Source organism: Condylostylus longicornis, unplaced genomic scaffold, assembly GCF_029603195.1.
Source record: "Condylostylus longicornis isolate FDR11 unplaced genomic scaffold, ASM2960319v2 ptg000125l, whole genome shotgun sequence".
NCBI lineage: Eukaryota > Metazoa > Arthropoda > Insecta > Diptera > Dolichopodidae > Condylostylus > Condylostylus longicornis.
In genome coordinates, this window is record NW_026578093.1 from 447,346 (window position 1) to 471,628 (window position 24,283).

The window sequence follows — 24,283 nt, forward strand, 5'->3', positions numbered from 1 at the left end:
GCGGTCGTCACTGGCGGGACACGAAAGGGTGCCGTGATGCGAAAGTGTTTATTCCGGCGTGCTCCGGCGGATTCGCCGCGGAGTTGCTGGAGATGAGCCGGAGCCGGGTTCGCACTATTGCGAATTTCTTCACGGGGCACTGCCCGGTGAAGTACCACCTGCATAGGCTGGGGAAGTCGGGCTCCCCCTGTGCAGATTTTGTGGGGGTGGCGATGAGACCGCCGTGCACATTCTCTGCGACTGTCCGGCACTGGCTGTTCGGCGCCGCAATTGTCTTGGACATGGGTCCCTAAGTGTTCGGGAACTATTGTCCAACTCCCTTAGGGATATCTCCGGCTTTGTAATTGGAACGGGGATATTATAGACGGGAGAGTGGGGTGGCTACAATAAGTCAAAAATGGCTGCGGTGGCTTGGGGGGATGCTCCTGGTTCCCTTGGAATCTACAATCTACAATGTCGTATGACACATTAGTATTGAGGAATAAATCCTTTACCCTGACCTCCTAATCTACTATCGTTGCCATTATAATGTATTGAATATGTGGTTTTCCTTATTAAATCTTTTGCTTTCCATCTAATTTCTTGTATAGCAGCAATACCAATTTTGTATTTTAAATTTTCAGAGGCTATCTCATGCATTTAACCTGGTTGTAGCATTGTTCTGACGTTCCATGTTGCAAGTCTTAAATCATAGTCCTCATTTCGTTGCTGGTCTGTTACCATTAGAATCAATTCGTACCCGCAGCTTCGATTTGGCAATATTTCGAACAATTTGATATTGTATATGAAAACAAGCGCTTACGACGTAAACTTTACAAAGTATCACATTCTAAAAAGTTTAATAAAAGCTCTTGATATTACACATTTTTCCTAAATGCGTTCTATACGTAGTGGATATGTAAAATAAAAGTAAATCGGGTATCGAAAAAATCGAGCACGCTTTTCTTATATATGTCATATAAATGTTTGCAGAAATAACTAATTAAATAAACTAGCACATATTTTCAGCAATAAAGTACTAGTTATTAGGTTTTTTTCCTAAACTGCAGCATAAAAATGTTAAGTTTTTAATAATGTGGTAACGTTGCTATAATAAACATTTGCACAGAACTTTAAATTGAAATTTTCAAGCAAACGTCAAAGTATCCGTGACTTCAATAATGCTTTAAAAAATATTTAAGTACGGTATTAATACGGTTGTTGTACCGTCTCAGAGCTTTCGATACCTTTATATTGTAAAAATAATTACTAAAGTTTTTCGTACATTTTGGAATACAATTTTTACAATATTATTACATACTTTGACGTTTGTTTGAAAAATTCAATTTAAAGTTGTGTACAAATGTTAGTTTTTAACAAACGTTACCAAGTTATTAAAAACTTTGCATTTTTATGCTGCATTTTAGGAATAAAACTTAAAAAGTAGCACTTTATTGCTGAAAATAAATGCTAATTTATTTAATTGGTTGTTTATGGCACTATTTATATGAGAAGCTATAAGAAAAGCGTGCTCGATTTTTTCGATACCTGATTTACTTTTATTTTATGTCTCCACTACTAATGTCTTTACATCTAACAAGTCCCAATACCCAATTTTTCTTACGAAATATTACGAATTCTTGGCTTCGATCCTGTTTTTTTCTTTAAATACTATTGATCGCAGCGTTCCCACTTGGATACAATTGTGTCCATTTGGATACATTTTTTGCTTTAAATTTAGCTTGGATACAAAGATACTGAAATCTGCTAAAATGACGAAATTGGCTACATTTCAAAATTTTGCTGAAATATGGATACATTTATTCTCTAAACACTAAATAAATGTTACAAAACTATTAAAATGCTGCTAATATTAAAACGCGTAAGTGCTTTATCTTTCAAAAGTGTTATTTCCTGGCATTTCTAAGCAGATTTCCGAGTTTACTAAAGGAAAGTTAGAAATCTGCTTTATTAAATAAGTGCTGCCTCTTCCTGTATTCAAATCTAGAACATTTAGACAAAAACGTACCAGAAATATTTTGGAGTAAGCTAGTTGTAATAGAAAATGCATTGGCTGTACATATTTTTTTAAATTTTTCCGTTTTAATGGTGAATTGTCTTTAGCACATAGTTCAACAACATATATGCAAAACATATGCATATTCTGACCTTAACTTTTAACACATTTAAAATATAATAGAAGTTGTATGTGATTTCTTAAAGAATTTACTATAAATAAAAAAAAAAACAATAGGACGGCTTGGTATAAAAATTCTGCTTTATGAGGTTGGATATATTTTGGATACATTTTTTCCTCGAAATTGGATACATTTTGTTTTTACCAAATGGAAACACTGATTGATCGTGTCATATTTCTTATTATTTCTTTCTTTTTTTTACGTAAAACAGAGTTTAATATTTTAAAAAATCTCAGGATATTATACACATTTTTTAAAAAGCTTCTCATTTAAATTCTATTGCACGAAAGAGAAAGAAAGGTAGGAGGAAAGAAAAAATGAAAAAAAAATTCAAATTCATATTTCAGAATGGTTTCAAATGTTAATGAGGAAGGATGTGTAATTTTTCATTCACATTTTGTATTTGCCAATAAGGTAAGTTGAGTAGTGTCGGCTAACAAAAATGGTAATAAAAGTAATAAAGGTTGACACATTTCAACAATTTGAATCATCTTATTTCGATTATTTATACGTTACTTATAAAATTGTTTCAAATAATTTCAGTTAGTTTTTAAGTTATTAAAAATAAATATGTATGTACCTACTTCCAATTAATTTTTTTTTAAATAATTATTTTAAAACTATTTCAAACATGTTATATTGATTGCTTCAAAAATTTTGTTGTGTTCTTCTTTCATATTTTATTAGCAGGTAAACAAGAGCAATCTATTTATAAAATGGCCCTGCCTGTATATGAATCTTAATAGTAAACGCAAACGGACAAAAATTTACATCAGTACCTATTACCTGCCATTTTACAATTGGAGTTTTAGAGTCGTTTGCTAAGATACTATTTATTTCAAAAATAAAAAAGATATTCGAGTCCGGTCATAAAAATATATTATTGTCTTTTCCAGATTCTTTCAATATTTTTTTACTTACCCAGCATTTACACATACAAGTTACTTGCAAGCAAGTTTGTATAATATTTATTGTCAATTAGTTTTTCGAAATGTCAAATTACTTGCTATTATGACATAGGCATTTAGCAAGTTAATTTTTGAAAATGTCTTTGAGAAGAAAACAACTAGCAATATATATAATTGTTTATAAATTTTAGAAACCATAAGTTTGCTAAGTTTAATTTTTTCAAAACAAAATTGAAAAATTTTAAATTAAAAAAAAAAAAAAAATCGAAACAACAAATTTTTTTTTGTGAATTTCTCAATATGTCAAATTACTTGCTCATATTACTGGCAGCAAAATTTTCTTGCAAGTTGAACTGCAAGTAAACAAGCAAGTAGAAATATTTCAATGTGTTAGTAAAATTTTTGTATGTATTGCAACTTTCTTGCAAGTAACTTGTACGTGTAAATGCTGGGTTAGGTAATATATTAAGTTTTAAAAATTTTTCTCAAAAATAGAGGTAAAATTTAGAAGTGTATATAAAATTTGTATTTAAAAAATAATATTTGATTGTATTTTAGATATTATTTTCTAATTCCCTCTTCAAATTTTTTCTTTACTGTGTATTCATGTCAATATTTAATAATTATTTTTCATTAATTATATTTTCAACTTGACACCACAGTTACTTCCCATATCTTGAGTTAACTTACCCTATGAGAAAAAAAAGCTGTTCATTTAAAAATAATGAAATGCTTTCAGTAACATATAAAACGTTGAAGGCGAGGGTTGTGCTTGTTGTTTTTCCGCTGTTTCAAGAATTTTAAAATAATTATGAATGAAAATATTAATATATTTTCTTGATTTTTCAAATATACTTTCGAAATTTTACCTGTTTTATAATAAGTGTGAATTTATTTTAATATTTCTTCTCAAAAAATAGCTACTTCGATTTAAAAAAACCCATATAAAATAAGGTCGTGCTTTCAAGTTTCTCTCTGAGCATTGGGACTTGTTAGATATAAAGACATTAATCGTATTTATAACGTACTAAACTTTTTGGAACGTGATACTTTGTAAAGTTTAAGCCCATTATTTAAGTCACGGATACTTTGAAATAGATTCGAATCGTTTAGTAAAATTTGCTAGTGCCAAATATTTGTATATTTGTACAGATAATAAACGTTACATTTACTGTTCTTAGCTGGCATAAGTGAAACTATTAAAAGAATTAACACAATACAACTTTTTTTTTAATTTGAGATATTTTATTTATTATTTAAATTAAAAAGAATTTTGAAAGTTTTTTTTTTACATCTAATGGTAAATAGTTTGATTTTTAATAGCTATGTATTTATATATATTTCATATGTATGCTATTTCAATTTAAAACCATTTTTTCCAGAACTTCCATTTGTAGCAAAAACAAATTAAATACCTTCCTTTTTTTTTTTAAAAACAAAACATATTAGCGATATTGGTGATGTCGCGGATTTGCAAAGTCAGGATAACCTACGTTATGTTGCTGTACATGTTGATTGTAAGTTGCAGCTGAATTGTAAGAATTAAAATTTTCCAATGATTGTGATTGATTACTATAATTTTGTATGCAATAATCTTGCATGTTATTGTTGCCATAAAACATATTAATATTGCTTAGACTATTCATACTATGTGCATTATTGTTAGATTCGTTACTTGCGTTGTTCAAATTAAGCATATCTATTGCTTGTTGGTGTATAAACATATTATTGGAATCGAATTGCTGTTGCATAATAGACGATTGCTGCTGATAGTAAGACATTGCGTTGATATTTCTCGGTAAGTCTTCTTTACTATTATTAATTTGCCGATTTTGCAACTTTTGTTGGTTTTGCTGTTGTTGAGAAGTTGTAGGAATTGGCTGCGATTGTTGTTGATTTTGCAGGGATAAATTTTTACTTTTTTGCAAAGAGCCCATCAAGTTTGCAATCAAATTTTGAGTATCAACTAGTGAAATACCTAGATTAGTAGTAGAGTTTGAGGCAATGCTACTTGTTTTTGACATATTTGATGAATCTTCAATTTGATTTTCATTATCCCGCAATGAACGTGGAACAGAATCTCCACGAAAAGAATGTGCTAATATTGAAGACTGGGATGGAAACACTTCATTGGCCAATTTTAAGGAATGCTGCGTTGACTCATCAGTATTTTTACGTGCTACATTTTTTGAAGCAGCTTTAACAACATCGTCAAAGTTATAATCGTCTTCGTCATCCTCTGAATCAATCATTTTCTGTAATTTACGATCATCATCTTCATCATCTGAAAACATATTGTAACGTTTCTTTGACAAACTGTCATTTTTATTTGTTTCTAGCTTTTTTTTCCCGTTGTCAAAGTTTCGGATATCACTTGAATTTTGAACTTCTGTTAGACTAGATATATTTACGGATTTCCTTAATTTTTCTACTCTAACTGGGTTTGTCATTTCCAATTTTTTTAAATGTGTAATTAAATGATGCTGCTCTTCACTAGACAAATGTTTAAAATTTTGTAGCAGAGTTTGCAGATCAGAATCTGTCAAGCTCTCTAAGTCGGCCACTCCACTCTGGGTGTTTGTATCTTCTTCTTCATCAGCTGGTTCATTTACTTCTTCTGACTCCTTTCTTTCTTCATATACTACTTCAGCGTTATATTCGTCGTGACTTTCTCTTATATATTCTTCTTCTCCTTCAATTGTTTGTGGCGGATCAATAATTCCTAGCTCAATTAACAAATCTCTAACAGTAATGGCCATATCGCGTTCTTTTGATAATTTAACCATTAGTATCAAAACGTAGATTAATTTATTCATTTCATCGGTGGTTATATCGGTGCGTTTCTGGAGTACTAAGGCAGCTGCCAGCTTTGAGGAAATTATTTGGCGATTTATCGGTAAATCACAAAGTAAATTTTTATTAAGCGGAGACTTGCTATTTTTTGCATCATCTTTTCCATTTTCTTTCGCTTCCTGTTCGCCCTGTTTTTGTTTTTCAATATTTTTCTCATTGGCTTGATGGATTATTCCCGCTATATTTTTGATTGCTCTTTTAACAGTTTTAACTTTGTTTGAGTCAAAAACTTCAGCTATCAACTGGCCTTTAAGTTTTTCTTTCACTGTTTCAAAAAATACGCAATGGTCATCGCTCATTAACATGTCATCTGCTGAATTTGCTTTAATCTACAATTAAATCGAAATCATTATATGAGCATCGTTTACTACGGGCCAAATATAAATTTTTGCATATATAAAGAGAAATAATCGACCGATTTCATTGAAATTTAATATTTAATTTCTTCGTATTGAAACAATGAACATATAAATTTTTTGGAAAAATCAGGGCTCGAAAACTGATCTGCGGGCCGATTTTACATTTTTCACCATATCTACGGAAAGAATTGATGGAATTTCTTGAAATTTAATATTTGAGTTCTGGTTAACTGGCGAGCATTTCTGGGAATTCGGGTAGCACAAAACTAAACTCTACTAAGAGCTAAATTTACATTTTTCTAGGTATGCTAACTATAAGCTTACTAATGTCCTAAAAATTGGAAAGAAGTATTTAAAAGACATTTTTATAATACTCTGTAACACTTGCACTTAACTAGACAATACACATTGCGGTCAGTTATGTGCTGACCGCATCAGATTTTTTTTATAATATTTTTATTATAAGTTTAGTTTTTTTGCATTACAAGGAAGCAAATGAAAGACTACTGGGTAAAAGAAAATCCTAGTGTCGTCCATAAAAACGTTAAAAGAAATTATTGGAGGACGTGAAAAACAAATCATCCAAAGGTAAGAAGTACAATTTTCGAAATTGAAGAAAAAATCTATATTCATTCGCGTAAAAGAACCTTATAAAACAGAACTTTGATCCTTTGCCGCTTAAGATGCCTGAAACAGGTTGATATTATCAGACAATTGCAGTCATCATTACTTGTAATTACAGTCAAACTTGTAACCTAAATCTGGAAATTACTATTAGAAGTCTGCCAGGACTACAGATGTAAAATAAATTTCCCGAAGGAAGTTGTATTGAAATTATGTTTTGACGTTTCAATAAGGACCGAAATTTTTTTCGGTTAAGTCAGCGGAATTTTGGTGGTTAGCAGAGCCACAAAAATTTATAAAAAAAACGATAAACAGCTAATGTTTCTGGTAAAAAAAAATCAATATCGAGTTACTAAATACCTTAGGAAGCACGAATGTTGAACAATGAGATTTTGTAAATAGACCATATCCAAATTATATCCACTTAAAATTAGTTTTTACAACGGTGATAGAGTAAATTTACATAAATTTCTAATATAACTGCCGTATAGAAAATGCGATAAGTCTACTATTACAGTACATGCATGATAGTATATACAGTTTGCTCAAAATTATCACGTCGGTCACCAATCCTGAAAAGTTTTGGTTTTCGCTATTTAATAATAAATAAATAAATAATTTCATTCACTTTGTGAAAGTGTGAAGACTATTTAATTTTACAAAGTTTAAAAGTATAACAGCTTCAGCTTTTTAAGCTTTGGAAAAGGGAAAATAAATGATATAAAGAATGAAGATTTTTTGATAAATTTATTTTGAATTCTCAGATTAGTAGAAAATTATTGGCTAAAATCGTGTCAGAAAAGTTAAAGAAGAATTTAATAACCCAAAATTCTGAAAGACAGAGTTATCTACTGGTTCGTATTGCTTAGGTCGTGAAAGGAAAAGGACAATAGAGATACAAAGATGATTAAAACTAAAATTGAATTAAAATCGGATTAAAACACTACCATATTACACCGTGTATTAATTTTGCAACCACGAGGTAGTAAATAATTCATTGAACGTTGATTAAAATATAATATATACCTTTTCTAAAGCTAGTGCTTTTGATAACAAATCAATCACTTTTGGTCCCAAACTACCCAAATGATCCTCAAGGGCTGTAAGTAGCCTTAAAACAGCAACAACTGTCAATGGTCCGTTATCTTCCGCCTCGACTGACTTTTCCTTTTCTTTTGGGGAAGATTTTCCAACTAAATCATCCTCATATTTTACGTACTTATATGGATTAATTGCACGATATGTTTGATGAGGTGGTGCATAATATCTGGGTACATAGCCCACATGACTCGTCAATCTAGTTATACCGCCGGGCTGCGTTATATGTGGTCTTAATATATAATATTCATTTTGTGCAGCTGATGATAAATGCGAATATCCCGTTGCCCTAATATGCAAAGGTGATCTAGAACGATGAGTTCGTTCATGGCTATGATCTCGATGACGTGCCACAGTATGAGTGTGGCTGTGGCTCCTGCTGCGACTACGTCCATTTCGATGTTTTGAAACTTTACTTTTGCCGCTACTTTGTTTATCACTAAAATCATCACTAAGTGAACTTAGAGATGGACTAATGGACCTAGTGCGCGATTTACGACGTCGTGCTCGACTTATATGACTTGAAGTTGATTTGCTAACGCGTTTGGAAGATAAATCCAGTTCGTCATCGCTAATGTCAATAACGGTTGAAGACTCGTTAGATAAATTTGACGATTTACTCTCATTTAATGGTTTTCGAGGTATAGTTCTAATTTTATATTTTTCTTTCAGCTCGTCAGTTTGTTCTTCACCATCTTCCGGCAAGTTAAGGCGTCGTCTCAATTCATTTTTTTTTTTATCTATTTCTTCCTGATAAATGTCTTTCATTCGTTTTGTCCAAAAAGTAACCCATTCGGGTTTAAAGTCATATTTATTAGCATCCTTTTTTTCTGAAAAAAATATAATAATATAATGTTAATAAACGCATTTAACGTGAATAAAATTTTTAAAATGGAACTTTCGTAAGCTCGGACCAAGTTTCAAGGGAACTCCCGAGTTTTTATAGGATTTTTAAGAGATAACATTTTTTTATTGAAATCCCATTTGTAATTGATATTAACTATTATTTTTTATTATTTATTTTATTTAGTTTATTCCATTGTAGTTTTACCTACTTTATTTTACACTGACTAAAATTATGCCACTTCGTAGTATATTCATATGCATTTCATATGGAGGCTTCTCCTGTAATTCTGTGACCAAAAGGTTGATAAAGAAAACCGTAATTTCGTCTTAAAAGGCCGAGAAGATTTTTCGTTAATCCCGATATACACGCTAAAGCTTAAAATTTATAATGTATTACAACATTAGTTCAAAATTAAGCAATAAAATTACAATATTCCGCTTTACTGTTTGACATCTTTTGTTTCTGGTCATCTTCGGAATCTTTTTCAGAATCTTGCGGTCCTTAAAAATCGATTCTTGAAATTATTCTCAATAAATAGTATAGCAGAGCTTTTTAGGTAGTTTTCTTCAATATCTCGCCTGATTAGACATATTTAATATTTTTTTTCTTACGCCAATTTCTGGACTAAAGACTTTTTGCGTAAAAAATGATTTTCATTAAAGTTTCAAAACAAGAAAACTCTGTAGAACTTGCCAAAACCTTTTCTATAATATGCCACTTGGTCACATTATTTTAATATTTTTACGCCTTCTCGGAACTTATTAATGCAAAGGATTTGCCAGAAATAGATAAAGTTGGATGTAACTTCAAAAATTTGATATAAAAAGAAAAATCGTTGTGATCGTTCAGCACTAAATTCATTTCAGTATATCCGCCCCCCCCCCCCTCCTTAAAAATCCATTAAACTAGGGAAAAAAATTTCAGAGAGACCTCCGATATAGCGATTCTTGTAGTAAATTAAAAAATCTGATGTGGTCAGCACATAACCGACCGCATTGTGTATTGTCTAGTTAAATGAAAGTGTTACAGAATATTATAAAAATGTCTGTTAAATACTTCTTTTCAATTTTTAGGACTTTAGTAAGCTTATAGTTAATATACCTAGAAAAATGTAAATTTGGCTCTTAGTAAAATTTCGCTTTGTGCTACCCGAATTCCCTGAAATGCTCGCCAGTAAGTTTCGGTAACAACCAGAACTCAAATATCAAATTTCAAGAAATTCCATCAATTCGTTCCGTAGATATGGTGAAAAATGTAAAATCGGCCCGCACATCAGTTTGCGAACCCTGATCTTTCCAAAAAATTTATATGTTCATTGCTTTAGTATGAGGAATTCATATATTAAATTTCAATGAAATCGGTTGATTATTTCTCTTTATATACACAAAAATGTATATTTGGCCCGTAGTAAACGTCCAGTTGCCGATGCCTGATTTGCTCCAAAGGCTAGGAATTTTCACGGACGGTCGAGCAAAGCTCATATATGAAATTTCAAGTAAATCGATTGAATATTTTCTTCAAAATGGTGAAAAATGTAAAATCGGCCCGCAAATCAGTTTTCAAGCCCTGATCTTTCCAAAAACTTTATATGTTCATTGTTTTAATATGAGGAATTCATATATTAAATTTCAATGAAATCGGTTGATTGTTTCTCTTTATATACACAAAAGTGTATGTTTGGCCCATAGTAAACGTCTAGTTGCCGTTGCCTGATCTTTCCAAAAAATTTACATGTTCATTGTTTTAATATGAGGAATTCATATATTAAATTTCAATGAAATCGGTTGATTATTTCTCTTTATATACACAAAAATGTATATTTGGCCCGTAGTAAACGTCTGATTTCTTCCAAAACATAGAAATTTTCGCGGACGGTCGAGCTGAGCTTATATATAAAATTTCAAGTAAATCGGTTGAACATTTTCTTCAAAATGTTCAAAAATGTAAAACAGGCCCGCTAAAAAGTGCAGTTCCCGAGGCCTGATATATACCAAAAGTTGATCGATTCGTGCCATGGTGGAAACAAACTTACATATAAAATTTCATCAAAATCGGTTCAGCCGAACTTGAGATACACGCGTGCACACACAGACCGACAGACCGACAGACGGACATACCGACAGACCGACAGACGGACAGACCGACAGACCGACAGGTTGCTAAAAATAGTCTACTTACTTCCCTACTATGGAGAAGTGCATTCCCACCGAAAACTCGATATGCAAAATTTGTTGCCATCACATAACCTACCTATTGTATACACAATACGGTCGGTAAAAAATGCATTGACTTATAGTTAATAAATAACAAAATATTAATAAAAGTGCGTGATGGTTTCCTCGTCCCCCTCGTCTCCGGGTTCTAGTTAAAAATAATTATCCTTGATAGTGAGCGAAAATTTTTGGGATAATTGATTGATGAAATACCGACATAATACTGCTTCATCTTCTATTCGATTACTTGTAAAAATAATAATGTAATATTTTCCGTTTTAAATTTAGTTTTTAACTGTTAATAACAATTTCTTATAGCTAGGACACTGAATATAAAATTTTAATTATTAATTTTACACTTTACTATTAAGGCACTCACAACAAAAAATTGATTTTAAGTTTTGAAAAACTTTTACTTTAATTTCTTTATAATTTCAATTTGCTAAAAGAATAAAATTGCCATTTTCTAAATCGCTGTTGCAACAGTGATACCTCGTAGCCCGCAAAAACTAAATCTTACAGGGCGATGAAAAAAGCGAATAGCTCTTTTGTTTCAAATGATAGGTCTGGGATGTGAAAAACAATTTTTTTTTTTTAATTTCAAGGAATAAAATATTAATACATAAAACTTCCAAAAATTATTATTAGGGGAAGAAAATGTTCTTACGAGGTATCACTATTTAATGTTCTTTTATATGAATTGTTGATACGTGGTTCCACAGTACAAAGTATAAACTGTTGATTTCGTACTAGAAAATGTATGATTATTTGTAATATTTTAAAACAAAATTATCAAAAATTATAAATATATTTCTTATTAACGCATAATAAAACAAAAACTTCTAATTCATTGTGTATTATGAAAGACAAACAGCTAATTCATTATGTATTATTAAAAAAGATACTCTTTGTTTATTTATGAAAGATTTTTTTTAATTATTTGTAAGGAAGGTTATCGTAAAAGGAGTTATAGTCCTTTGGAACTACTACTTTTATTTCTTGTAAGTGAAGCCATTTACGGTGTAATATTTTCAACGGCTCATTATGTACGCTGGTGAAATTTTTTAAATTTGCTGACTTCATCATTTTAATGTTCGAACGTCTTAGTGGTAACTCGATCCAACTTCCAGTAAAAGCCGTTTTAACTTTAATGCCAGTTGGACTATATTGTATAACCTTTACGTTATTGACCGTTGAGTCAACTGGTTTAATAGATTTAAATATTTTATTTTTGTCATAGTTTTTTGTAAATTCATAGGAAAGTCTTATTATATATGGATTTTTTTCCTTGCATTTATAGTGTTTTTACAATATAATATTCAATATAGAATATAATATTCGCAATATAGAATTTTAAATATAAAAAATCCGTTCCGCAGTTTTAATTTATGTGACTTACGAGGTTTCGCTGCACAAGAAAAATTCAGAATATAAAATTTAAAATTGTGTGGTAACAAAGTGATAACTCGTAAAGGCTGAAACGAGGTTGACAAAAAATTTTATTTCTTTTTAACAATTTCGTTTGAATAATTACTTTTCGTGTGAGCTGAATTATGCAACAATGAAATGAAATTTTAAATAAGCGATGTGAAGAAACAAATTCATTTTTTCTAAGTTGTGAAAAAAGAAATAGTTTTAAAAAAATTTGAAATCAGAATTAACAAATCCCAAATACACAAAATAGCGATGACGATGAGAAGGGGACTGATGCAGGTAGAAGGGGAAATCGTCATCGCAATATCGATGAAATCAGGTCATCGGAAGAACTACAACGGCCTTATAGACGTGTAGGAGCTTCGTTGGTTAGACTTGGAGATCAGTCTTAGAATAACTCTATGACTATACATAACTCCTGCTAGCTCCTTAGATACTCCTTAGGCGTCGATCGTGTGATGCCACATGGTTCAACAGACGAGTTTGCAGGCCAAATTGCAGAAGCTTTAGAGGTTGGCCTGCCTGAGGGTAACCGGGACAATGCGGAGGGCTCAGACCGCTGTGCAGATGTTGATAATTGGGTTGCGACCACTGCACCTCCATATAGTGAAAGAAGCTTGACAAACGACTTACCGGTTTCATGTATCACAGGATTCATAGAGACTTCATACGCGGACGTGTCCAGGACGTTAAGAGCTGTAAGTAGTTCGTGTGTAAGTAGTATCCGCCCGCAAACGCAAGCTACGTATGCTGATACACTATACTTTAACACAATATTAATACAGCAATTTATAACATAACATGTTATTTAAACTCAGCCTAAGCGATCAATTACTGTTTACGCATAAAATAATTCGCTACTAAAATCCATGCACGTAATATGTATTTGGATCTTATAATACATGTGAATAAAACGCGTAAGTGTATAATCAGTTAGCACTTATACTAATGTATATAGTGTAATGCGTAGAGCATACGATTTTTATGCAAAAAGTCTCAGGTTCGAACCCTGTAAAATGCGATTTATCAGATGAACTTTTTTTTTATGGATTATTTTATTTTGTTTTGTTCTTATTTAAAATGAAATTAATAAAGCTTTACACTTACAAAATAATATTAGTAAGTTTCCGCCCCTTCAAAAACTTAATGCAATAAAATAACATTTTCTTATTAAATTTTGTCCTAAAAATATATTGTCAAGAAATTTGTCAAATGCGTACGTACATACAAACTTGTTATAAAACTATGTAGATTTTATTAACTTTAATAATTTTCTTGAGTGTTTACTTCATGTTATAACTCACACTTCCAAAACACAATTTATATAGAAAACTTATACTGCCAAAAGTAAATACAAATTACCCCTATGGGATGTAGTACCATTTTGTGAAAAGCGGACACATAAGGCATCTTGGGAGGGAGTGAAGGGAAGGGTAGGTGGAATTAATGCTTTTTCTGGGCAAAAGCATTAATTCCAAAGACCCTATCTAATGTCTTTTGTCCCATGTCTCTAACCCATTTAGAAATAACCGTCTAGAAGTTTCAGTATTCACGAATGCGCTCCAATAGAAGGATGGATTGAAACAAAATTGTGTGCACGATCGACGCCAAACTTTCACAAGTAGTTTCCTAGGGTAGCTGCCATACAACTCAAACAGGTTTTTTTAAATATTTCAAAAACTAATAAAGATATTAATATCAAATTTTGCAAAGTTGTGTCTAATTATATTTTGCATATGTTCTGCAAATTTCAATCCAAATTTATGTCACATATATTCTTGGCTTTTTTGTGGAATGGGTTGATAGGTTCTGGTAGCTGACATACAACTCCAAAAGCTAATTTTAAATATTCGGAAAAATAATAAAGTCAGACTCATGAAACTTGGCAGTCATGTGTCTAATTATAGTTCACTTATATCCCTGAAGTTTTAATGGAATGGCTTGATAGGTTCGAGTGTCTGCCATACAACTCTAAAAGTTAATTTTAAATATTTGGAAAAATAATAAAGTTAGATTTATGAAACTTGGTAGTTGTATCCAATATTATAGGTCACACATATTCGTAAGGTTCTATACAGTGATTTGATAAGTTCGAGTAATTGGTATACAACATTGAAAGTTAATTCGAGATATTTCAAGATTTTTAGTCTCAGATTGTCCAGATGCAGGGTATAATTTGGTCGGTTTATACATAGACTCCTATAATGTACAAGACATCTTAATATTTTTTTGTATGTGTCTTTCTGAACAAAGTTTTTTGTTCAGAAAGAAGACTATTCATTTTAGTCCATATATAAATTTCGTACGGGAAGGCTGTGTCGCTAAGCGGTAAAATAATTTATTTTTTCTTTAAAATTTAATTTTGATTCAAATTTAGTGAATAATTAATTTTTTGGGTTATTAAATAAAATGAAGATTTATAATTTATATTAACTAAATCTTGTCTTTTGTTCATAATATTTAGAAACAATGGTGAATTTGAAAAAATAGTACTAAAGTTTACTTTTTTACTAGTAGTAAATAGTACTATCACATTAATATCAAAAAAGAACATATTGATAAATCAAAAACTCAAAATAAAATTAAAGTTTAAAAAAGAAAAGAAATAACGGTTTATTGTGAAAGAAGATTCTAAATACAATTTTAAAATCAGTAGAAGATTCTAAATAAAATTGTACTATTGGTGATGGCAGAAATTGACCAGAGCAGCAGTATAGTATCAAGTATGGTAACTCGAGTTTTTACTGATAATTGCCGCTCAGAATAACAACAGTGTTTAAGTAATCATATTTCTATTAGTGCTTACTCACTTCATATTTGTATATCATTATTCAGTATTATGATAAACGACAATTCAAATTGAAATTAATTAAAACAAAAAAAATTTTTTAAAATAGTTTTAAAAGAATTTTAGTAAAATTATTTAAAAAAATTTTTTTAAAAAAAGTTAACTTTTATCCAAAATTTAAATACATAAATTAAAAGTTATATTAAAAAATAATCCAAGTGATTTAAATAATATAAATTGCAATTTCACACAAGTTGTTAGGACTGATAAACACAGTGACGCCCTTCATAGTCCGAGATTAAAATAATATTAAAATAAAAATATAATATTAAATAAAAATAACATTAAAATAATAAAATGGTTGAAAAAAGCTTTGAAATAACAGTTACTGACATATTTATCTCCTTACGCGTCCCGGTTGCCATCAAAAATCCCAAACTTCATAGACAATATTGACGAAATACTTAATTTAAACGCAGTGTCTAGTGGGACATGTGGGACTAGTGGGTCTACGGACAACTCGTCCAGTTATCTTTAAATAACTGGATTTAATTACTATTATTTTTTACAATTCAAATATAACTGGACCCACGAATGATGTTTTAAATATGTAGGAAACCGCATTAGAATGGGATAAAAATAAAAAAAGTTCATTTTACACTACGCGGACAGAACTAAACCTGGCTTAAATGTGACAAATGTTAAACCTGAGGAGACTGAAAATCATCTGTAAAATAAGAATTCAATAGTTACTCTATGTTGCATGGTTGCAGAAGTCATAAGCATTTATTTATATGCAGGAAGAAAGTGATACCTTTTCTTTCAACAGGCTGCAGCTCGAAAACGAGTATTTCCTGGAATTGGACGCTAACAAAGTATTTTTAATTTAAAAGAGCTTTAAAATTATTTTTTTTTTCATTAATAAGTAATTGATTAAATTATATTCGCCTATATAATTTAATCAATTACTTATTAATGTTAAGATTTCTCTGTTAAAAAAAAATTAAAAAATTTGTGCGGTTTAGATGAATACATAGGTACATTTATGTGATAAACTTTATAGGTTTTCTCATCAAATATTACTTGTTTTAAAAAAATGGATTCAAAATTTTATTTTTTTATGTAAATATGTTATGTACACCTAATTCTCTCTTTACATGACAGAATGGTTCCCGAGAAATTCGTGTAAAAAAAATCGTGTAAAAAAAGATACTGGCTAAGTATTTTACAAAAATAATAGATTGGTTCTAGACTTCAAAAAACAAGCTAAAAATACACTAAATTATATAAAAAAATTATTATTGTAGATATTTTAAGAATTTATTTTCGTTTTAATTCATTAAATTAAATAACTGATAATAAAATAAATTAAAATTTAGATTTTAGAAAAAAATATGTACAGTACAACAATAAAAAAAATTTAAACATCAAACAATTTTATTATTGTCACTGTCATCACTGGAACCAGTTCAATTGTATATATTATTGTTGTTTAGTAATCATAATTATTCGAACAGCTGCTTTTACTTTTGATTCAATTAGAATACCAGGCTTATTTTACGTAAAAAAAAATTTTTTGTATTCGTGTTATTTCAAATTACACTTTTTCAAGTCACTTTTAGTATTTATTTTAAGCACTAACCTCATATTATGTAATAGAGGCTTAGAGCCCACTAAAAATCGGCAGGAGGTTATAGATATAACTCTTATAGATATAACTCTTATAGATATAACTCAAAAGATCATTCCTTTTCTGACCACCGTTATATAGAATTCGAGTTGTTAACCAACCGAAATGCTCCCTTGATCTTCAGAAACCGCAAAAGGACTTATTGGTCAAAGTTCAGAGACTCGCTAAGCGATCTCTTGGGTAGTGGGGTCTTCCTCGTTCTAGGACAAGTGGGGGCCTTGATAGTATGGTGGCGGGTCCACTAGCTCGGTTAAGAGGCAAAAGGAAGCCGCAATGGTGGTCCGAGGAGGTGAATGCTCTTCGGAAAAAATGCAGAAGTTAATTCAACACAGCAAAGTTCAGCAGTGCATCGTCTGATTGGAACGTATATAAGGATGACCTCAGAAAATACAAGCGTCAGCTGTGGAGGGCGCAACGATCGTCCTGGAGGGAGTTTTGCGGAAGGATTGGCGGGGTTGCGGAGGCATCTAGACTAAGGGGGTTCTGGCAGGTGACCCAGTCGTGCCGAGTTATCTGCTGGCAGCTGACGGCTCCTGGACCAGCTTCACTTCGGAGTCCTTTGGGCTGCTTCTGGATGCGCATTTCCCGGAATCCTTGGGGGAGTCTGCTTTAAATGTCTACGACATCGAATCTTGTTCCTCGAAAGTGGTCACCGAGGGAGGAATTCTTTGGGCTATCCACAGCTTTCAGCCTTTTAAGTCGGCAGGCCCGGACGATATAGTGCCTGCGGAACTACAAAATGCGGCGGAGGTCATCCTGCCCTGGCTGAAAATTATCTACGAATGCTGTATAGACCTAGTTCACATTCCAAAATCGTGGAATGTTGCTAGGGTCGTCTTCATTCCTAAAACTGGGAGGAGCTCTCACAGCTGCCCAAAGGATTTTAGACCAATTAGTCTAACATCGTTTCTACTAAAAATATTAGAAAAATAGATAGACGCATACATAAGGAGCAACCTTAACCCGAGGTGGGTGTTTCCGCCACAACATGCGTATCGAAAGGGTAGGTCAACGAAAACGGTCTCCTGATATACTACATTGAAGGATACCTTAACTGCGGGGAATACACACTGGCTACCTTCCTGGATATTGAAGTCGCTTTCAACAATATCAGGTCGCGATCGATCACTCAGGCTCTGTCGGATCTCTCAGTTCATGGCTCCCTGACTGCCCTGATAAGGAATATGCGGTCGAGCAGATCCATTAGGGCCAGCTTTGGCGGGTTATGCATTGAGCGCTCTGTTGGAAGGGCACCCTGCAAGGGGGTGTGCTTTCTCCTCTTCTCTGGGACCTGATAATCAATCAGTTACTAGAACTCCTGGAGGGGGAGGGCTATAAGGTGGTCGCCTACGCAGATGATGTGGCAGTGGCCGTGTCTGAGAAGCACCTCCATGCACTAAGTGGGCTGGTACAGAGGGCTCTTAGCCTAATTTCGAACTGGGCGACCGACTGTTGGCTATCTATTAACCTTCAAAAGACGGAGCTAGTCATTTTCAATAGGAGGTATGAGATACCGGGCGTGGCTCCTCCGAAACTTGGCGGAATCGCCTATCCTTCAGCAGGGAGGCTAGATTCCTGGGGCTGGTTCTGGGTTCAAAGCTGAACTGGAGGCTTAACATCATGGAGAGAGTAAAGAAAGCAACTATTGCGCATTACTCGTGCAAAAGGGCTATCGGGAAGAGAAAGGGAAAACGGAAGAGAAAAGGGCCAAACATGGTTTATTGGCTGTACATCGCGGTGGTGAGACCAGATCTGATGTACGGAGTTCTGGTGTGGTGGTCGGCGCTCCGTACTTCCTTAAACCTGAGGTTAATCAGCAGGGTTCACAGGATGACAATGGTGTAAGTTGGTTGAGCTCTGCGCTCCCCCCCTATACAGGCTCTTGAGATTCTCTTGCATCTGCTGCCATTAGATATACTGGGCAAGCAGATGGCTGCGGAGTCTGCAGTACGCCTTGGGATCGCATCACAGTGGTCGTCTGGCCCCACAGGTGACGCTTTGATTCTTACGTACTGGGGGCACGGGATGGGGTCAATTGATTTGGTTCCTCCCGTGCTTTCATTCGTGAGGAATTTCGGAGCATCGGTCCTGCCGAAGCAAAGCTGGCGGGACGTGGTCAGAGATGGCTCCGTCCATTTCTACACGGATGGATCCAAATTTGATGGAGAGGTGGGTTGGGGGTGTTTACTCCGAACATTTAAGAGCTGAGCTTTTTTTCCGCCTGCCGGACCACTGCAATGTCTTTCAGGCAGAGGTGGCCGCAATTGGGGAGGCTCTGATCTTGGCCGGTTTCCGAGGAACTCGGGCTGGTTCTAGAGAGGGAGAGAGGGGGGATCCGGCGGCATCACATCGGGCCTTAGTGGCCTAGGTGCACCCTTCGGGGGGCCGTGCAATCTAATCTAACCTACTTCTAATTATGTCGCGTAAAAATATAAATATTTTTTGAGGTTTACTCGTGTTATTTCAAATTCGTGTGAAAACAGAATTGGGGTGAGTTAATAAAAAGTAAATTAAAAAATTTTTTTTAATGTATTTACTATTTTTGCTTTACCTGTAAAACGTTTTGTTAACTGTAATTTATTATTCTAGTTTCTAAAAAATGAAATTTAATTTTGTTATTATTTAAACGTAATAATAACAAAATGAAATTTCAAAGAATAACTCGTTCGTACGCATTATATTCAAATTGTTTCATATAGTATGCATAATTTTATTTTTGTTGGGTTGTTCAAGTAACAATTTCCAAGAGTAATACTCTAAAAAATCGACCAAAAATTCATAAAACTCTTATATTACACTCGAATACTCTCATAATTTTTTTTTCTTTTTTTTTGTTTTTATGCATGTAGCTTTCGAAAAAAAAGTCCAGAAAAAATATCTAGAGCTAAAAGCATCATCAAATTTTAAAAAAAAATTGATGTAAATATTATAAAAGGTTCTAATTGTTATTAATCAGATAAAATCATGCCTGACGATTCTACAAATTTACAACAAAATAATAACCTTTTAGAGTCGAGAATTGTCAGTGCCTTCATTTTATGTGTTACGCACGGATAGAATAATGATATACCTGTAAAAATTCGTTTGGGAATCCATTATTCTCATAGGAGGAGCTTAATTCTCATAACTCTAGTTGTTAGGCACGACCATTTTAGTATTGTCATTTTTGCTTATCTAAAATTTAACTCTATTGAGACTGAGAATTCTTTTTTCTGAAAGAAGTCCGAAAAATATTTATTGTACAGAAATTATTAAATTAAAATTAATGAAATTCAAAATTATAGTTTTATTTGAATATAATAAAGCTTTAGTTGGAATTTATGGACATTAGTATATTAAAAAAGAAATAAGATATTATAGGGTATTACATTAGTAAAAAAAAGAAATAAGGTATTATAGGGTTATAAAATATGTATAACAATTTTTTAATTCTAATTATTATACCCTGCACTTCGTGAAGGGTATATTAACTTTGGTATGGAGTTTGTAACTACTTGAAGGAGTCATCTGCGGTATGGACATATATATATATTCTTGCATTCTGCGTCGATTTAGACATGTCCGTCTGTCCGTCCGTCCGTCCATCCGTCCGTCCGTCCGTCCATCCGTCCGTCCGTCCGTCCATCCGCACGATAACTCAAAAACGAATAATGCAATCGACACCAAACTTTCACAAGTTTTTTCTTTTGTGCCAAGGACGAGCCCTATTGTTACTGGACTAATTCGGACCACGGGTTCGGGTAGCTGCCATACAACTCAAAGAGTTTATTTTAAATATTTCAAAAACTAATAAAGCTATAAATATAAAATTTTGTATACATGTGTCCAATTATATTCTACACATGCTCTAAAAATTATAATGGGATAGCTGCACCGGTTCGGGTTGCTGCCATACAACTCCAACAGCAAATTTTTTATATTCGGCAAAATAATAAAGTCACATTCATGAAACTTGGCAGTCATGTGTCCAATTATAGGTCAAATATACTTCTGAAGTTTTAGAGGAATTGCTTTACAGGTTCGGGAACCTGCCATACAACTCCAGAAGCTAATTTTAAATATTTGGAAAAATAATAAAGTCAGATTCATGAAACTTGGCAGTTATGTGTCGAGTTATAGGTCAGATGTATTTCTGAAGTTTTAGTGGAATTGCCTGACAGGTTCGAGTAGCTCCCATACAAGTCTAAAAGCTTATTTTAAAAATTTGGAAAAATAATAAAGTCAGATTCATGAGACTTGGCAGTCGTGTGTCCAATTATAGATCAGACATATTTCTAAAGTTTTAATGTGATTGCTTGACAGGTTCGAGTAGCTCCCATACAAGTCTTAAAGCTTATTCTTAATATTTGGAAAAATAATAAAGTCAGATCCATGAAACTTGGCAGTTGTGTGTCTGATTGTAGATCAGATATATTTGTGAAGTTTTAGTGGAATTGCTTGACAGGTTCGGGGACTTGCCAAACAACTCCAAAAGCTTATTTTAAATATTTGGAAAAATAATAAAGTCAGATTCATGAAACTTGGCAGTTGTATGTCGAGTTATAGGTCAGATATATTTCTGAAGTTTTGGTGGAATTGCTTTACAGGTTCGAGTTGGTCCCATACAAGTCTAAAAGCTTATTCTAAATTTTTGGAAAAATAATAAAGTCAGACTCATGAAAGTTGGCAGTTGTGTGTCCGATTATAGGTCAGACATATCCGTGAAGTTTCTATAGAATGACTTCACAGGTTCGAGTAATTGCTACACAATAACGAAAGGTACAGGGTATAATTCAATCGGTTTATACCGACTGAAACGTTTTTACTTGTTTTTAGTTAGCGTTGCTTTTTTTCGAAGTACAATATCAACTTTTATCAATAAAATTTTAATGCCAGCAATTTTTTGATTTATAAACATGGCAAAAAATTATTTTAATTTCCCATATTTATAATTTTATAATATTAAATTTTTGAATACAATTATTTATTGATTACATATCACATACGTAAACATATGCAAATTTTGGTTCATTTTTGTTAAAAAAATAATTACTAACAGCAGAATAGATATATTTTTTATAAAGTTCGGAAAAGGAATGATATATTTATTCTACAATGTATTGCTTTCTCTTTCTAGTAACATTATTATATATAACTTGTGAGAGTTTTCGTAACTCTCATACTAGTTTTGGTATGAGAGTTATATGTTTTAAAAACTTTCTCATTACAAGAATTAATAACTCTAGTAATTGCGCTCTTTTGTTCTTATAACGATCTCACTAGGGTCTTTTAGTGTTCTACAAGACTGAAATTATAAGAATAATATTCTTTAAGAATTCTCAAGATAGCTCTACCAGAGTCTTTTAAGATGCAAATGGTTACTTGGGTATTACTACATCTTATTGTGTATCTAATTGGAATAGATATGTACTGTATAACAAGGTATGAAATTTTATATTTATAACAATTGCTTTCATACCTTATAAAATGAAAAATAAAAATAGGAAAAAAAAATTTTGTTGTTATCAAAATAAAAATAACAAAATTTTTACCTGGCTTAATTTAATTTAGTTCGACGTTTTTGATACACTCGTTTGTGTACAATATTTTGTTTCTTTTTTCCTACACAACTCTTATCACCATTCCATTTTTATTTTCGGCGAAATCAAAAAGATTTCATTTTTATTTTTGGTGAAAACGAAGAAAAAGCCTTTGACAATTTAAAAATTATTCTATCTAACAAGTTTGTACAAGCAATTCATGAACAAAACGCAGAAACGAAATTACATACTGATAACTCTAAATGTGGGTATGGGACAGTATTATTTCAAATATCATTTGATGAAAAAAAATCAAACCAGTATATTATTACGGTGAAAAAAAACTTTACCCGTCCTCACAATATTGTAAATTCCCTAAAAAAATGAAGAGTTTACTTATTAGGTTTTAAATTTGAAGTTATAATAAGTAGCGTAGCATTCGACGCAGCTATGCAAAAGAAAAGATTGATTATGAAATTTTTAAATTGACTAACGAAAATAATCATTTCGCAACAAAATAAATTATTGCTATAAGGAATATTAGGGTAAACTACCCAGTGGTCGGCACTCCTACCAATAATCGGCACAGAACAAAATAATGTGGAATTCGTAAGAAAATGAATGGGAAAGTAAAAACCAAAATTATGCGAACCTTTCGCTGTTAATTTTCTCTTTCTGAATTGTATAAATTTATTTATTGTTTATTCATTCGTATTTCGCAATATCTCAAGCAAAGCGGGTGTGTCTGAGTGTAAAATAAAAAAAGTGTTTTTCTTAAGTTTTTGTTAAAGAAACGTGTAGGTATTTTCATTATTTATCCTAATAAAACAAAGTGTAGAAATGAAAACAATAATTAAAAAAAAAGAAAAAAGAGTAAATTTTTAAAATATACTATATAAATTTTATAAATATTAATTTAATTAAAAAAAAAAGGGGTGTCGATATTTGGCGCAGAAAATGACATATTTTCAATTATCAGCTTTTCTTTGATTATTAAATAAATTGAGTTAAGTTTCTTTGATAAAACTTTAAAAATACCGAATGTTAAAGGGAAACATATAAGGACGTATTCCGAAGAAAATCTGTCTAATGCTTTAAAAGTTGAAAGAAGTGGTATGCCAAAGAAAACAGCAGCTAAGCAGTTCGGTATTGCTTGGACTACGATTCAAAGCCGGATCAGTGGAAAGGAAGATTTGAAATACTCAAAACGCTGTAAAAGATTTTTGGATCAAAATCCAAGACTAAATCCTTTTAAAGGTAACAAACCGGGAAGCATGTGGTATAGTGCTTTTCTTAAACGACATCCTGATTTAGTGGAAAGAACTCCTGAAGCCGCAGCTGCATCGACAAGGATTCGACATAAGGAACTGCTTCAAAAAACTGAACATTGAAACGATAAATTTAGAAATTTTTCGTTATAATTTCTTTATTTGTATCATAATTACCATTCATATTATTAGAAATATTGATTTTTGCATTACCTTAGCAAAACTGCATAAAAGCCAAAACAATAAAATATATTATTAATAAAGTTGGGTCAAACCAATGGTTTGTATTGTAGCACTTTTCCTTTCAACAATTGAAAATATTGCCTTTAAATCCAGTGTATGTATAACACACAGTTAAAATCATTTTCATTCATAAGCGAAACTTTTTCTAGGATTGCATATATTTAGGATGAACGTTTTATGCAGTCTTTGAAATAAAGCACAAATTAATATAAAGAAGGGTTAATATAATGCTCGATTGTAATGGTTAATTGTGTGAGTTAAG

The 24,283-nt window shown here is 32.1% G+C and overlaps 1 protein-coding gene across 2 annotated transcripts in view; it reads right to left on the reverse strand.

The window, feature by feature from the left end:
• Window positions 1-4,319: 4,319 nt before the first annotated feature.
• The window catches only part of LOC129614864 (uncharacterized protein CG7065-like), a 74,918-nt gene continuing 54,954 nt past the window's right edge, over window positions 4,320-24,283 (reverse strand). For both annotated transcript variants that reach the window (XM_055529816.1, XM_055529814.1), the window contains 2 exons: window positions 7,948-8,849; window positions 4,320-6,267 (listed from right to left, as the gene is read on the reverse strand). In XM_055529816.1, coding sequence (XP_055385791.1) covers window positions 4,531-6,267; window positions 7,948-8,849 — 2,639 coding nt within the window. In that variant the 3' untranslated portion in view covers window positions 4,320-4,530. The remainder of the gene's footprint in view (window positions 6,268-7,947; window positions 8,850-24,283) is intronic.